This window comes from Arachis stenosperma, chromosome 3, assembly GCF_014773155.1.
Source record: "Arachis stenosperma cultivar V10309 chromosome 3, arast.V10309.gnm1.PFL2, whole genome shotgun sequence".
Taxonomy (NCBI): Eukaryota; Viridiplantae; Streptophyta; class Magnoliopsida; order Fabales; family Fabaceae; genus Arachis; species Arachis stenosperma.
In genome coordinates, this window is record NC_080379.1 from 101,783,300 (window position 1) to 101,800,535 (window position 17,236).

At 31.6% G+C, this 17,236-nt stretch overlaps 2 protein-coding genes across 2 annotated transcripts; both read left to right on the forward strand.

Annotated features, from left to right (window-relative positions):
- Positions 1-15: 15 nt before the first annotated feature.
- On the forward strand, positions 16-4,811 carry LOC130969937 (guanosine deaminase-like). Its single transcript, XM_057895858.1, has 5 exons — positions 16-211; positions 1,143-1,202; positions 1,603-1,793; positions 3,911-4,015; positions 4,519-4,811. The coding sequence occupies exons 1-5, from the start codon at positions 184-186 to the stop codon at positions 4,705-4,707; spliced, it is 573 nt and encodes a 190-aa protein (XP_057751841.1). The 5' UTR covers positions 16-183; the 3' UTR covers positions 4,708-4,811.
- A 10,299-nt stretch (positions 4,812-15,110) lies between these two features.
- Positions 15,111-15,563, forward strand: LOC130966492 (proline-rich receptor-like protein kinase PERK2). The gene has a single exon (XM_057891303.1). The coding sequence runs from the start codon at positions 15,111-15,113 to the stop codon at positions 15,561-15,563; it is 453 nt and encodes a 150-aa protein (XP_057747286.1).
- The last annotated feature ends 1,673 nt before the right edge of the window (positions 15,564-17,236 follow it).

Consider the following 17,236-nt stretch of genomic DNA (forward strand, 5'->3'; position numbering starts at 1 on the left):
ATCATGGCGGATCTCATTTTCTCTCTCTTCTGTGCCGGATTCTTGGATTGTTCTTCTTGATCATCGCCATCATCAATCTTACTATATATAGCCTTTCAAGGTCCAGTGATTTTTGCATTCATATCCAACACAATAAAGCTTTCCAATTATCTTATCCAATTGCTCTTTTGATTCGTTACTGGGATGAAGACTGTTATGGAAGAAATTAATGGTATGCACTTAACTACTCCCCCACCCTCTCTTTTATCTATCACAGTTGTCATTTTCCTGTTAATTGTTAAACATTCACTTTTTTTTCTTTCTTCCTTGAAATTCCATAACTCATCGCTTTTCTCTAATTTTGCTTCCATCTTTTTTATTTTTCGTGGATTCTTTGGGTATCTAAATTTTCTTGTTTAAGTATACATATTAGTTTGTTTTCAAATAATAATCAATATTATTAGGATACCTTGGCATGATGTGTATGAGTATTAAGTATGATAAACTATAATAGTTTTGCTCTTAAAATAGTGTCCTGTTTTAATTTTATTCAGTTACCAGCCAAGAAACATGGTTAGAATAAATGAATGAGAGAGATATTGATAGAATAGTAAAAGAGAGAAAACAAGTGAGAAAATTAATTAAAAATTAAAACGCAATTTGACCATTTATAGCTTTTTTCAAATAATTTCTTTTATTTTTGTGAATGAGCTAAACAATTATACATACGACGTTTTAATTTTTCATTTCAAGCAATTTTTTTCGGTATAAGCTAGAGAAGAATTATACCCAATTAACTTTTAAAGCATAAAATTTGCCTCACTATTTTAATAAAACGTATATTTACATTATAGTCGCAATAATTGTAATTATATTATGGTATGTTTAATCATAATGTTACACTCTAAATTGCCTCAATAATTTGTTTCTTTTTTATATATTACTCTATATCATGGTATAATTTGTTTTTATTATATTATATATGCAAATTGTAAGCCATATATATACCCAAAAGGCCAAAAAGCTTCTTCAACTTGCATAAAATGTGACATGTATAACTAAGTCTAAGCCGCCCTAATAATATATCAATCCAATTTTGTTGGCATTTTTTTTCTTTTCTTTTACCCTTTCTTCTTTTTTTTTTTAAAAAAAAATAATTACAGTTATAAAAGCTAAGGATGGAACTGTTGCTGTAGCTTCTGCATTTGCTGGCCACAAAGAAGGTAATGCCTCTAATCTAACCTTTCTTGTTTGGTAGAAAGTATCAATGCAAAATTGTTTCAAGATATATATATATATATATATAGGATCGTTTTAGTGTGTGTATGATTATGATACATTAAGCATATATAACTTTGTCGGTGGTATTTTAAAAAGTATTGCTAAATTATAGTAATATTTTTTAATTATTTCATAATGTTTTTTAATTTAAAAAGTAAAAATAAAATATGATCAAAGTATAGAAAAATGTGACATTAATATTAACAACACTTATATAATTAACACAGCCATAAAAATATTTTTATCTTAGAATCTATTATATATATAATATTAGCACTTAATTAATTACTATGCTTGTGATGTTGACATTGATGAATATTATATTATTATTGTTACTATTAGCAATAAAAGACAGAGACCACAAATTTTTAAGGAAAGCCATTGAAGAAGCATATAAAGGTGTTGAATGTGAAGATGGAGGCCCTTTTGGTGCTATTATTGTTTGTAATGATGAAATTGTTGCTGCTTCTCACAACATGGTTTTAAGGAACACTGATCCAACTGCTCATGCAGAAGTAACTGTAATAAGAGAGGTTAGATTATTATACACTTTTAGTGGATACATTAATTTTTTAAATAAATTTGTTTGTTCAAACGAATATTTATTTGAAAATGGATGGAGTAACTAAATAGCCACAATTTTTTCGAGCAACTTGAAAAGGCTCTCAAGAATGAGTATATATCTGGTGATTGGTTGTTGTGAGTACAAAAATTATAACCGACTTAAAGAAAAGTTGAGCATTGAAAACTTAAGAAAAATGCTAATAGACTAAGATATTATACTCAAAATTCGATTGAGTTGCTTATTTTAGTTTGTTTATGGGTCTTAAGTTTTAGGTTTGAACTTAGCCTCACAAGTTATACGGGTTAGTCCGTATTTTTTTTATTAAAAAATAAAGGATAAAAAATATAGCTTTAGGCTTAAAAAATTTTAGAAAAAAAAAAACCCATTTTAGAGCCAAAAAGTTTAAACTAATAGAATTTTTTTAGTGGATGGGCAAGTCTTCAGATTGAATTAAGTGATACATTGAAAAAAGTGTGAAGTGCTCGTTTAGCTCATTAATTTTTTTAGCTTAATTGGGCTGAATCTATTTAGCTTAAAAATAAAAACTTTCGTTGAATTTAATCGGATAAATGGACTAACCCATATGTTTGATCCATTTTAACGATCTTATTACTCGAAAAGGTACATGTATTCTATCTTATCACAAATTAATACTTCAACTTCATTCTAGATTCCAAAATATTGCAAGTATGATTCCAAATTGAATATTTTTAGAATTTTAAATTTGACATCAATAGAAAATAACTCTATTTTCAAATTTTACTCCACATTAAATTAAAGACGATTAATGAAATAAAATCAGTTAGAAGTGCAACCTCACATAAGTCGGGGGCAATGCCCCTCATTTTAACTTTTCTTCATAAATTATATATAAATTTTAGTTTAGCTTTTTAATTTACTCTTTTTAGTACTTTTATTTTAATTTTTTTGCATTGTAAAATTAATTTTTGGTTCTTCTCTAAAATTTAACTTAGATCTATCTTTGAGATCAGTTTTAGTATAGAGAAACGATTTTATTTTAATAAAAAATTAATTAAATTTTACTACATTATATAAAGTTTAAATTGAATTAAAATCAAATATTAAAATGACAAATCTCATATTTAATCTTAAATTACTATTATTATTTATGATATATAATTTTATAAATATTAATATGATATTTTATAAGACCCAAAATAAAATTCAACTGAAATCGAACATTAAGTATGCTCTAATCATCTATTTTTGATCCATAACGTTGCCACTAATAATATCTTATAGATTGAGTAGAGTCCTAATAGAAATGGCTGAAATTATGCCAATTTTCTTTTTACCTTTCTTTGAAATTATCACATATGACAATGAAGGATATCATTTTTTTAAAATTTTTGTTTTATATAATAACATATTATTATGCGAATTTTCTAATTTTTTTTAATACATAAGCATAGTATCCGTGATTATGACTAACCAATCTTATATGCATGCGGTATGCCTCAGGGGAGTTGTTCTGTTTTAAAGTCTCAATATTATCTTGTGAAAGGAAAAAAAATCTTAATAATATCAATATGACTAGAATGAACATGGAATAGGGATTGTAGTAAAGAACTCACTACTACAATGTTACCTCACTTTTATGAATTCAAAGACAATAAATTGACACCAAGGAGTCAAAGACTACTTTATTCGGATTTATTAATAACACTTGCAATTTTGAGAAGAAAATTTACAAAAATAATAAACAAAAAATTTAATTTTGATGTACTAACAATATAAAATATTTTATATTATCGTATAATTATATATTCTTTTAGATTATCATTTATACGATTAATATAAAAATTAGTTATTTTTGGTGATAATGTGATGTTATGTGATAAGATATACGTATAAAATAGTTTTAAATTGATAATACATCAAAAAATTAAAATCATAAACAAAGTGACAATAGTACACCCAAAAATTATATATATACAAAATGACAATTGATTGCAATAATCAGAGGGTCCATCTTAATGCTTTTTGTGCAGAAAACTTAATTTGTTTTAAGTGATGGATTTTTGGGTGAAATTTATTGACGTAATTAATTATTTGATTTTACAGGCCTGTAGAAAACTTAAGCAGATAGAACTTTCAGAGTGTGAAATTTATGCTTCTTGTGAACCATGTCCCATGTGCTTTGGTGCAATCCACCTTTCAAGAGTTAAGGTTAGAAGTAAAATATATATACTTTGTTTTTTATTCTTTTTTAAATATTAAAGATAAAAAACATTAAAAAAATTTTCAAATCAAACAGCCTTGAATTTTCGTTTTCCCCTCTTTATTAACTATTCTGGTACATAATATTTGTCACCCTTATTGTTTGCACTGATTAAACAACCTAAAATCTCAAATTGATTACAAAATTGTTTATTGAAACGCCCTAACTTATTAACTAATTCATATTATAAATGTTTTATTGTTAATTGCGCATAACATTGCATGAATGGTAAAAATAGAAATAATGATGGATATTGTAAATCGGAAAAAAACTTACTTCACTTAAGTGAGCTTTGGACATACAGCAGTTCTATTGAACCAGGATAATTAATATAAAATGATTTTACCTAAAAGTTATATAATCATATTAATAATGTGTGATACCCCATCAAAGTTATTGGCCATTTTTCACTAAATCAGTTATTATTATTTTTTATTTTTTCTTAATACAGAGGTTGGTATATGGGGCAAAAGCTGAGGCAGCAATTGCGATTGGGTTCGATGATTTCATTGCTGATGCATTGCGTGGTACTGGATTTTATCAGAAAGCGCAGTTAGAGATTAAAAAAGCTGATGGCAATGAGGCTATTGTTGCTGAGGAGGTTTTCGAGAAAACAAAGGAAAAATTCCGAATGTATTAAATATCAAATTATTTATGTGGAGAATAATATTTACTAAGTTTGAGTTGTAATAATAATGTACATGCAAATTTATGAATTAAAATTATTAATGAAGTGCCTGTTTTTCCGACATGTGCCAGTAATGACTGAAATTGATAAAGAAGGTATCTTCGTACATATTTATACGAATTTCGTAAGATAAATTAAGAACTGTCCTATTGGTCTAATTATAAGAGTAATATTTAAAAACTTAAAAAAATTGTAAATATAGTTAAATTATTTATATAAGATATGTATTAAAAATTAATCAACATAATAATTAATAACAGTAAAAAACTAAAGATTTTACTATTTTTAAGTTATATTAAAAAGTTTTATTAATGAAGTTAAATTAAATATATATCATTTTATTAATATTTATTTTAAATTTAATTATTTTATTAGTCTCTAATTTTACTAAATTTTTAATTAAGTTTTTATATTTTAAATTTTTTTAATTAGGTCCCTATACTACTTTTAATTTTATAATTAGTTTATTTTTATATCGAAAACGTTAAAATTAACATAATATTTCTCCCAAAATATATACGGTCAAAGATCTAGCTAAAATTTTAACTATAAATACTTTTAATTTGCAAAGAAATATTCAGTCAGCTCTAATATTTTTTACATTAGAAATGACCTAATTATAAAATTAAAATCATTATAGGGACCTAAATGAAAAATAAAAAATATAGAAACTTAATTAAAAATTTAGTAAAATTTAAAAAACCAATAAAATAATTAAATCATTATTTTTTTATCGTTTTAGGTCTAATCATAATTTGGTACACTTTGTCTTAGTAGACTTATGAATTAGAATTTTAAAATTAAGAGAGATAAAAATTTTAAAACTTTGTAGTCAATTTTTTTTTTAACTTTGATGAATGAAATTTGAATTTTTTTTTAAATTTTAGTGTGAATAGAAGAAATAAAATAATTTTCTTAACTGTTCAGAAAATCAAATTGAGGTAAAATAATTCTCTTTTTTTTATTTTTATCTTATCCTAAGTTTCGTCAAATATTGTTTGATATTAAATTTCAAGTATTAGCTTAATCCCTGTTTGTTTATATTTTTTTCTTTTTATACCCTCACAAAAAATTACTACATCTTCTCCATTCTTGCGTCATATCTTTCCGTTTTTTGGTTCTTCACTTATATCTTTCCATTTTTATTTTTCAATTTGAACCAAAAAAAAAAAAAAATAAAATAAAAGGCGTCTAAGCATCAAAGCGTTGGTTTTCTTATCATATTGTGCAAGTTTTGGTGTTCTTTTGAATTCAAAAGAAAAAAAAAAAAAAAACAACAGTAGCGCCTATGTTCTGGTTGTGTTCTTTCTTTTTTTTTTTTGGTTATATCCACACCTACACACCCATTCACTTACACACATTAAGGGTATATTTAGTTGAATGATTAGTTTTTATGTCTAAGAATATGATTATTAGGAATATGATTTTTTAAAATAGTATTACTAAGTATATAATTTTCCTATGTTTGGTTTGTAAAAATAAAATTCATAGAATATTAATAATATGCCTAAAAATATTTTAGTTTTTGTTTAGTTCATATTTAGTATATTTGGAAATTGTGAATATTTTGTCCAAAATGTCTTTACAATTTTTAATTAGAATATTAATGATTAAATTTAGTAAATATATATAATAAAATATAAATATAATAAAATAAAATAAAATATATTTAATTAAATTTTTTAGACTTTAATTTTTTAAATAAATATAAATATAATAAAATATTATTTTTATTTTATTTTTAAATTTACTAAAATATTTTTAATATTGAATGTGTTTAATTAAAATTATTATTGATTTTACTTTTTTAAAATTTATTATTAAAATATCCCTAATATTAAATATGTTTAATATGTTAAAATTACTTTTACTCGTTCAAATTAAAAGGTTAATAACTAAACTTGATAAATACATGAAAAAATTTAAATATAAATATATTTCAAGATAAATTTAATATAATTATTTTTAAATAAAAATATTTATTTTTATTTCCAAAAATATCTCCAATATCAAATTTTTTATTTTTCTTAAAAAATTAAATATAAAACTAATCGATTATTATTATTTTTTTATATTAAAATTTTGTGTGAATTTACAAAAATATCTCTACTATTAAATTTACTATAATACTCCTAATAACAAATGTTTAATTAAAATTAATATTATCATAATTAAATTTACTAAAATATCCCTAATACCAAATATCACAATTAAATTAACACAAAATACTTATCTAAATTTCCAAAAATCTCATAATCTATAATTCGTCTCATAATTCATAATTGAACTTGTACAAAACAAATCTCAACATTTGAACACATGTATTAAATATTTAAAAATCGACAATGTAATATAATCTATAAAAATTCAAAAATAGCAAGATTTAAATCAATTTTTTTAAAAATGGCAAAAGTTCTCCTGGTTGAAGTTGAAACACCGTGTCGATCACACTATTGTCCCTTATAATGTTAAGGTCAACCTTCATTCTATCTTCAACATTCAAACCAGGAAAATCCCTCAACAGTGCCATTGACTTTGTTTTGTGCTTAGCTCTTTCTTTCTCATGCTTAAAACAAGAAACCATATCAACTAAAACGGCTGTGTGTTCTTGATAAGCACCTTTCATATCTTTAATTGATTATGCTACTATGTCAATCACTTTCTCACTTTTGCTCCCTCTTTTTCTTTTATTCCTTTCTATAGATGAAAATTAGGAGCAGTAGAAGCACCAGAAGCAGTAGGAACATCAGGAGTTGGAGGCTCCTAAAATTGAAAGCAACATCGATGAGTGTGTTGCAAGAAAAAGAAAGAAAGAAAGAAAGAAAAAAGTTCGAGATGATGAAACTATAAACTTGAAGAAGATTATTCAATATTGGTAGATGTTGAGTTAAGAAATTAACTAAATTAATTAGTGATGACAAACATTATTTTTGGCAAAATAAATAATTAGAGTTGTTAAATTAATAAGTACACATTGCTAATTATTTATGTTATGTTGCAGGCCATAATTCAATTTTGGCAGCCCAAGTTGAATGAATAACAAAACAAAGCTAATGGGCTGAATGGAAAGTGTGAATAAAGACAAGCCCAAGTCATTCATATCAAACAAATTCATCAAAGAAGCATAGCAAGGCACCACGGGCCAAAAAGAGAAGAACCCGATCCAAGCTTGAAATTGTTTTCAATTTCCCACCATCTTGCTCCAACCAAAGCAACGTTCCTCTCCTCTCTAATCAAGTCACATCAAGACTTCAGTAAAGTAAGAAAGAGAAAGAGAAGAAAAGCTTCTTCCATAAGCCAGTAACCAAAGAAGCAAGAAAGAGAAAATCTAAGCTTGAAGCACAGAAGCTAAAGCAGAAAATCTAATACAAATCAAGCTTAAGAAAGGTAATCCATCTCATCTTGCAAGCATCAGATATTCATCCTTTCTTCCTTACTCTCTGTTCTATCCAAAAATGGCATTCAAAGAAAAAGTTGATCTCTGTTCTTCACTGCTACAAATCCACGGTCACAAGAGATTCTTGGGGACCAAGTTGCATCTCTATGGTTCAGATTTGGTTGACCATTGGAAAACAATTTCGGTTACTCCTTCATGGGTTTCGGTCAAGTTGGAAAAGTCAGAAGGAAAGGTTCTACTTTGATGATTGAGAAGAAAAAGTGAGCTTGTGGGTTGGTGAAGCTCAAGGCTCAAGATGTTGACCTTGGAGGAAGAATCAAGGAACATGCAAGGAGATAAAAAGAAGCTTGTTGTTCATTCTGAAGGAAGGAGAGATAACCAGTGAACTTGAGGTGTTTGTTCTGAGAGAGCTCTTTGAAGAAGTTCAACTAACTGGACAGTGTAACCTATTCAAAGGTGCATTCTGCCAGTATGAAGAACTAAATCAGAGGCTTGCTAATCTGGTTTTTCGCATAGCACAGAGGCTGTTGATGAAGTCAATCTCCTTCATGTTTTTCTGATTGTGATGTACTTTTCTAAGCTTATCTTTCTGTAATTTCTTGAGTGAAAAAGCATTGTGAGAAAGCTTGAGAAAAAGCCAAGAGTTGAAAAAGGCTGAGTGAAACACTTGAGAGAAAAGCCTAGAGTTGTTTTCTGATTTCTTTAGGTTGATTAAGTGTCTTGTATCTTGTACCTGTTGGTATCCCATTCTTAGTTGGGATAGCACTAAGAGTGAATAGTTGAGTGTTAGCATAGCCAATGTCAAGTTAGGTTAGAACTTGAGTGTGAAATTGGTGTATGTAATACTGTTAACTATAGTGAAATTCTTCCATAGTGGTGGAGGAGACTGGATGTAGGTTGCATAGCACAAAGCAACCGAACCAGGATATATGCTGGTGTTAGCTTTTTCTTCTCTGTCATGTTCTGTTTTCTGATATTCATGAGACAAAAATAAATTGTCTCATAAATTTCTGCTGCTGAGTTCAAACAGAATCAGATTTGTAACTTTGATTAAAAAGGGTCAAAACAGCAACTTAAAAGGAAGGCATAGATTCAACCCCCCCCCTTCTCTAAGCCTACCACAACCTTCAATTGGTATCAGGAGCTAAGGTCTCAAGAATCAAGCTTAACAGCTTGGAGCAAAGATCCAATGGCGAACAACCTGGGCACAACCACAGTTGCCTACACCCTCACTGAAGGCCAGTCAAACAACCGGCCACCTTTCTTTAACGGAAAGAACTACTCCTACTGGAAAGAAAGGATAAGGATCTTCATCCAATCCATTGACTACAATCTATGGAAGATCGTTGTGAGTGGTCCCAAGATCCCAACAAAAACAAGTGCTGATGGAGTGGTGACTCCGAAAGAAGAAGCTGAATGGAATGAAGATGACAAGAAGAAGATAGAACTGAACGCTAAAGCAATCAACCTTCTTCACTGTGCTATCAGCTTTGAAGAATACCGGAAGGTGTCTAGATGCAAGACAGCCAAAGAAATCTGGGAAAAACTTCAGGTTACACATGAAGGCACTAAACAAGTCAAAGAAACGAGGATTGATATGCTGCGAAAAGAGTACGAGATGTTTAGCATGAAGGATGGAGAAAGCATTGATGAAGCGTTTGAGAGATTCTCAATCATAATCAACAACCTTGATGCTATGGGTACAAACTATGCAGAACAAACCTTGGTGAGAAAACTCCTTAGAAGTTTCACAAAAGAGTGGGAAAACACTGCCACTGTCCTAACCGAGAGTAACAATATAAGTCCCATAACCTATGATGAGCTGAGAGGAAAACTCCTTGCCTATGAAGCCACACACACAAACACAGACTCAAAGAAAAAGGGAATAGCCCTCAAGTCACAAATAGAACCGAAAGAAAGTGAGTCTAGTGATGGTATTTCAGATGACGAGTTTTTGTTTTTTGCTAGGAAATTTAGAAGGATGATGAAAAGCAAGGGCAAATACAAAGGTTCAAGTTCAAAGGAGCAAAAGATAGACTTAAGCAAGGTGATGTGTCATCATTGCAAGGAAACTGGACACTTCAAGTCAAACTGCCCAAAGCTCAAAAAGGAGGACAAAGGAAAGAAGGAAAGGAAGAGAGTACTCATGGCAGCTTGGGAGGATCTTGAGAATGACTCAAATGAAGAAGAAGAATCTGAAGGAGATAACAAGGACTGTTTCATGGCTGGAAACAACAATCTTGATGAGGTAAACTATTATGATTTAACCATTGAAGACTTGCATGCTATTATTGATGATCTCACTTTAAATACATCAAAACTGCTTGACAAATATAATGAGTGTAGATCTGAAAGAGATGTGTTAAGAGCTGAAAATGAATTTTTAAAGGAAAAAGTAAAGGAAACTGAATGTGCTTCGGACATCATTGAAGAAAACAGATTTCTAAAATCTGAACTTGAAAAATTAAAAGGAAAGCACATTGTGGATCCTTCTCATGAGTTGATTGCTGAAAATGAAAGATTAAATGATAAAATTAAAAGGCTGAATGGTGACTTAGCAAAATTCGCTCAAAGTTCTAGTAACTTGGATAAATTACTTGCAAGTCAAAGACCTTTGTTTGAAAAATCTGGTTTAGGCTACATAGCCAAGGAAGATGCAGTTTCTAATATTTCCTCTATAAAGTTTGTGGCTACTTCATCAAATACCAAAACTATACCAAACAAAGTTGGTGTTGAAAATGCTCCAACATTTGAAAAAAAATTTGATGAAGTATACACAAGTGAAACTGAGCATTCACCAAAAACTAAACCGAGTTCAAACCGGCCAGGTTTGGGTTACATTTCAAAAAATAAGGATGATTTCAAGAAACCACCATTTTACAACAAAACCACTTTTTCGAAAGGTAAAAATATTCAAAAAAATTCTGGTGAAAACATTTTTGCAAAGAGGAATAATTATAACAAAAATCAGTTTGTCAAAAGAAATGCATCTCCTCCAAAAACCAGAAAATTTCAACCATTTAATCACTTCAAGCAATTTAACTCACCCAAGTTTCAGCGACACACACCAGAAAATCATTGTGTTAATTACAAAAAATTTGGTCACTCATATGCACAATGCTTCATTGAAAAGAGAGTTGTAGGAAACAAGGTCTACAATGTTGTTTGTGATTTCAATGCACTTGGGCAACCAAGATGGATTAACTTCAAAGGATCTAAATTAATTTGGATACCTAAGGCTACTTGAAACTCATCATGCAGATTTGCCTAGCATCCAAGAACAAAAAGGACATGTGGTACATGGATAGTGGATGTTCAAGGCACATGACTGGAAGGTCAACCTACTTCATCAAACTAAATAAGTATGACGGAGGTTTTGTGACCTTTGGAGATGATGGCAAAGGTAAAATCATTGCAGTTGGAAAAGTAGGTAATGAGCAATCTACTTTCATTGATGATGTGCTTTTAGTTTGTGGTTTAAAGCACAATCTTTTGAGTATTAGCCAGCTGTGTGATTTAGGATATTTAGTTGTTTTCAAAAGACTTGAATGCTGTGTTGTTAATGAAAAAACAAATGAAGTGATGTTTGTTGCCAAGCGTTTCAATAATATGTATGGACTCACTCTTGATGAACTAAAGGATCAAAATGTAGCTTGTCTTCACTCTAAAGAATCTGAAAAGTGGTTGTGGCACAAGAGATTGGGCCATGCAAGTATGTTTCAAATAAACAAACTTGTAAAGAAAGAATTAGTAAGAGGTCTTCCTTTGATAAAGTTTGACAAAGACATCACTTGTGATGCTTGCCAAATGGGAAAACAAACAAAAAGTTCTTTTAAACCAAATAAAGACATCTCTACTAAAAGACCACTTGAGTTGCTACACATTGATTTATTTGGTCCAACAAGAACTCAAAGCCTAGGTGGTAAACATTATGGTTTAGTAATTGTGGATGACTTCACTAGGTTTGGTTGGGTTTTATTTCTTGCACATAAAAATGAAGCCTTTTCGGCCTTTGAACCTTTTTGCAAGAAAATTCAAAATGAAAAGGATTTGAAAATCTCTTCAATAAGAAGTGATCATGGAACTGAATTTGAAAATAATTTATTTGAATCCTTTTGTGAGGAATTTGGAATATCTCACAACTTCTCTTGTCCAAGAACACCATAACAAAATGGTGTTGTGGAAAGAAGAAATAGAAGTATTCAAGAGATGACAAGAGCTATGCTTTGTGAGAGTAATGTTCCAAAATTCCTTTGGGCTGAAGCAGTTAACACAGCTTGCCACATTTTGAATAGAACAATCATAAGGAAATTTTTGAAGAAAACCCCTTATGAACTTTGGAAAGGCTATCCACCAAACTTAGATTACTTGCACATCTTTGGATGCAAATGTTTTGTTTTAAATAACAAAGAAAATTTGGGAAAATTTGATCCAAAGGCTTATGAGTGTTTGTTTGTAGGATATTCCACAACTAGTAAAGCATATAGGGTTTATCATCAAGATGCTAGAATTATTGAGGAGTCCATACACGTTACATTTTGTGACACTAACTTGGTGCAAAGCATTTTGGAAGATTGTGATGCAGGATATCAAGCTCAAAAGGAGGATGAAACTGCTCAAGATCATGGAAAAGAAAATTCTGGACAAGCTGAACCAGAAATAGCAAATACTGAAAAATCAAGAGATAATTCCATTTTGTCTCATGAATCTGAAGGAAATTCTGCAGACAGCAGCACACAGAATCCCTTGGTGACTGAATCCGCATCCAAGTCCACCAGACCTCGTGAATGGAGATTCTTGAAGAATTATCCTGAGGAATTTGTCATTGGGGACGTCTCTCATGGAGTGCAAACTAGGTCTTCCACTAGAAAGGCAAATGAAGGTTCAAACATTGCCCTTCTTTCACAAATAGAGCCTCAAAACGTCAAGGAAGCCCTTAGTGACACCTCTTGGATTAAAGCTATGGAGGATGAGCTCCTTGAGTTTGAAAAGAACCAAGTGTGGACGTTGGTTCCAAGGCCAAGTGGATATTCCGGAACAAGTTGGGAAAAGATGGTTGCATTGCAAGAAACAAGGCAAGGCTAGTGGCACAAGGATATGACCAAGAAGAAGGCATAGAATTTGATGAATCCTTTGCCCCTGTTGCCCGAATGGAAGCCATAAGACTTCTCTTAGCCTATGCTGCATTTTGTGGTTTTAAATTATACCAAATGGATGTGAAATGTGCATTCTTGAATGGTGTGATAGATAGAGAGGTATATGTGGAGCAGCCCCCTGGTTTTGAAAATAAAGAGCATTCTAATCATGTTTTTAAATTGTCTAAAGCTCTCTATGGTTTAAGACAAGCTCCTAGAGCTTGGTATGAGAGACTTAGCTCTTTTCTTTTGAAAAATGATTTTCAAAGAGGCACCACTGATACAACTCTATTTATCAAGAATTCAAATGATTCCTTTATTTTAGTCCAAATATATGTTGATGACATTATTTTTGGATCAGCTAATGAATCCCTTTGTTCTGAATTTGGAAACTCATGACAAGCGAATTTGACAGATGATGAGTGAACTTAACTTTTTCCTTGGGCTGCAAATTAAACAAACTGAAAATTGTATTTTCGTTCATCAAGAAAAGTATGCCAAGGAATTAGTCAAGAAATTTGGCCTTGAAAATGCCAAACCCATGGGAACTCCCATGCACCCGAATTCTAAATTAGATAAGGGAGAAATGAGAAAGATGTTGATGAGACTAGGTATAGAGGATGATTGGTTCTTATGTACCTAACTTTCTCTAGACCCGATATTGTGCAAAGTGTTGGATTGTGTTCTAGGTTCCAATCCAAACCAAAAGAGTCACATCTTTTGGCTGTTAAAAGGATCATTAGATATGTTCATGGCACATCCAATTTTGGTCTTTGGTATCCTAAGTGATGATTTTTGCAGTTGGTTTGTGATGCAGATTTTGCTGGTGATAGAGTTGATAGAAGGAGCACTTCTGGTTTATGTTGTTTCTTTGGGAAGTCCTTAAATGTATGGTCAAGTAAGAAGCAACCAACAGTGGCCCTTTCCACTGCAGAGGCTGAGTATATAGCTTCTTCTTGTTGTTCTCAGCTCTTATGGTTAAAAAACAGCTTGCTGATTACAAAATAAAGGCTGAAAATACCCTTGTGTGATAATATGAGTGCCATTAATATTTCTAAAAATCTAGTTTTGCACTCTAGGACTAAGCATATTGAAGTGAAATTTCACTCATTAAGAGAACATGTCCAAAAGGGGGATATTTGCATTCAATTTGTTAAATCAGAGGAGCAATTAGCTGATATTTTTACAAAACCATTAGCTGAGGATAGATTCTGCATGCTTAGGATGTGTCTAGGAATTTTGAGTTATGATTCCTTATTTGAAAAGTGCTGATGTATTTGCTGGAGCTTTTTGTCTCATGAACAGGTATGAGACAATTCTGGGGAGATGATGAATGCTTCCCTCAAGTCAGCGTGTTCTGGGCTTATTGCTAGCGAAAAATCAATCTGGGCCAACCTCTATTCAGATCTGGGTAGTCCTATGTGATTCATTAATTCAAACCACATCTGGGCCCAATATGAATGTTACATTCTTGCTTTCTTATTTTTGTGTGTTTAAGTTTCTTCAAAATTTTTTGTGGCCCGAAAGTTTTTTTTTTGGCAAACTTAATTTTTTGACTTTGGTCCAAAAGGAGTTTCAATTTAATGCTGATTGCCTTTCAAAATTTAAAATTACTTTTTAAAATCAAATAAATCTTTTCCTTATGATGTCATGTCTTGTCAAGTCATTTCAAATGGTGATGCAGTTGCATGGTTTTGGAAATTTGCTTTTGGGTACGGTTACCAACACTCCATCTCTTCCCTCCATAACTTCTCCCCAACCCTTCGGTTTCTTCCCTCTCACACCACTATCTCTCTTCCATCAAAGGCATCAATTTAACTAAAATGAGGAAGAAAGTCATTGCCAAAAGAGCACCTCGTGAGAAAATCCATAAACTTCCAGGTTTTCCTAGACCATCAACCCGTTCTCAAGACACCACCTTTACTCCCTCACCTTCTCCTCCTACCTCTCCTGCTCACTGTGACCCCATGGCTCAGACCAAGAACACTCCAAGGTTCCCTGCCTCTGCCAAGCCGACGCCACCACCGAAAGTCACACCATCAAAGCCAGAATCATCAAAACCAAGTTCATCCAAAGGGAAGCAACCTGCAGCACCAGAACCTCCACCTGAGTCCACACAACCAAAGTCTAGGTCTGTTCCATCACGGTCTCAAAGAGGTAAAACTCGAGTTCCTCTCACATCTGTTAGAGAACCAGACATTGATCCCTTTGCTCACAAATCACACTTCATGACATCTCACTCAGACTATAACCCCATTGTTTCAAATCTGCAATGAACCATGACTTTTATGAGGGAGTTATTCAGTACTGTCATCTATGTCCCTCTTTTCTTGCTGATTTACCTGATTTGAAAAAGAAAGGATTTCCTTTTGTTGAAAATCTGGAATTTTTAGACTGGAATCACCTTTTCAAAATCAAAAAACCAGTTTACCCTAAGTTAGTCAAAGAATTTTATGCAAACATGACTTACCATGAAGGAACCGTGCATTCTTATGTTAAGGGCAGAGACATTATCTTGAATAATGAGACAATCAGTGACTCCTTGAAGTACACTGATGTAGGGCCGTGTGCTATACATCTGTGAAGTGGGATGAAGGTGTTGGTATCTCGTACCATGATGCTCTTGCTCACATTTGTGAACATGTTTCTTTAATTGATGGCATCACACCCACTCACAAAGCCTAGGATATGAACGTGCTCAGTTGCATCGTATTATCACCACATTTTAATTCCCAAAGTGGTTCATATCAAAGGGTTTCTTACACGAACACTCATTTTGATGCCTAATCACTAAAACAGAAATCTTTTGCCTATTTGATGGCTAGATACATGTTTGATTCTGTTAGAAGTGTGAAGGATAAAGCCTACCTTATGGCATGTTTTTGACTTGCATATTGAGACTTTTGGTGTTGACTTGTCAATGAGGATTATGAAAATAAACATTCATACCTAAAAGGGGGTGGTTCAGTGAAACAGCAAAAAGGACCAACTCGATCTGAGAGAGTGGTTCTAGTGATGATGATGAAGATACATCCCAGATGACTCTCCTCCTCCCCTCCACTGAGGGTACTTCCATTTCCTGGGAAGAATGCTCTGCTGAATGTAGCAAGGATGTTGCTCAAGAGTTTGTTTCACATCAAATCACTTAATTGCCATGAGCAAGGAACAAAGGAAGCTAGCTAGCAAGCATGAGAACTTCTTGAAGAAATCAAGAGATAGGGTGGCTGTGCTCATGACCTTCATTGATAATATTATAATGATGAAGACATTGCCACCGATGTTGAAGAGGAAGCTGCTTCGGAGGGGGTGGTTCTGATGCCTAAAATTGTCTCATGAAAACTGCTGCTGCTCTCTTTTTGTCTCATGATTTCTGTTTCTTTCATTACTTTTGCACTATTTCATTTGGATGACTGTAATAACTTTAATCTTTGCACTTTTGACAGTTTATTTAGTGCTTAGTTATGTGCTCTAACTCTTTTTGCAGGGTACAAGACTTATCCAGGGGGAGCAACATAAAAGCAAATGACAAAAATCAAAGGGAGTTTCTAAACCTTACTCAAACTCATCTCTTTTGCTTATTGCTTAGATCATGTTTGTCATCAAGGGGGAGATTGTTGAGTTAAGAAATTAACTAAATTAACTAGTGATGACAAACATTATTTTTGGCAAAATAAAATTAGAGTTGTTAAATTAATAAGTACACATTGCTAATTATGTTATGTTGCAGGCCATAATTCAATTTTGGCAGCCCAAGTTGAATGAATAACAAAACAAAGCTAATGGGCTGAATGGAAAGTGTGAATAAAGACAAGCCCAAGTCATTCATATCAAACAAATTCATCAAAGAAGCATAGCAAGGCACCACGGGCCAAAAAGAGAAGAACCCAATCCAAGCTTGAAATTGTTTTTAATTTCCCACCATCTTGCTCCAACCAAAGCAACGTTCCTC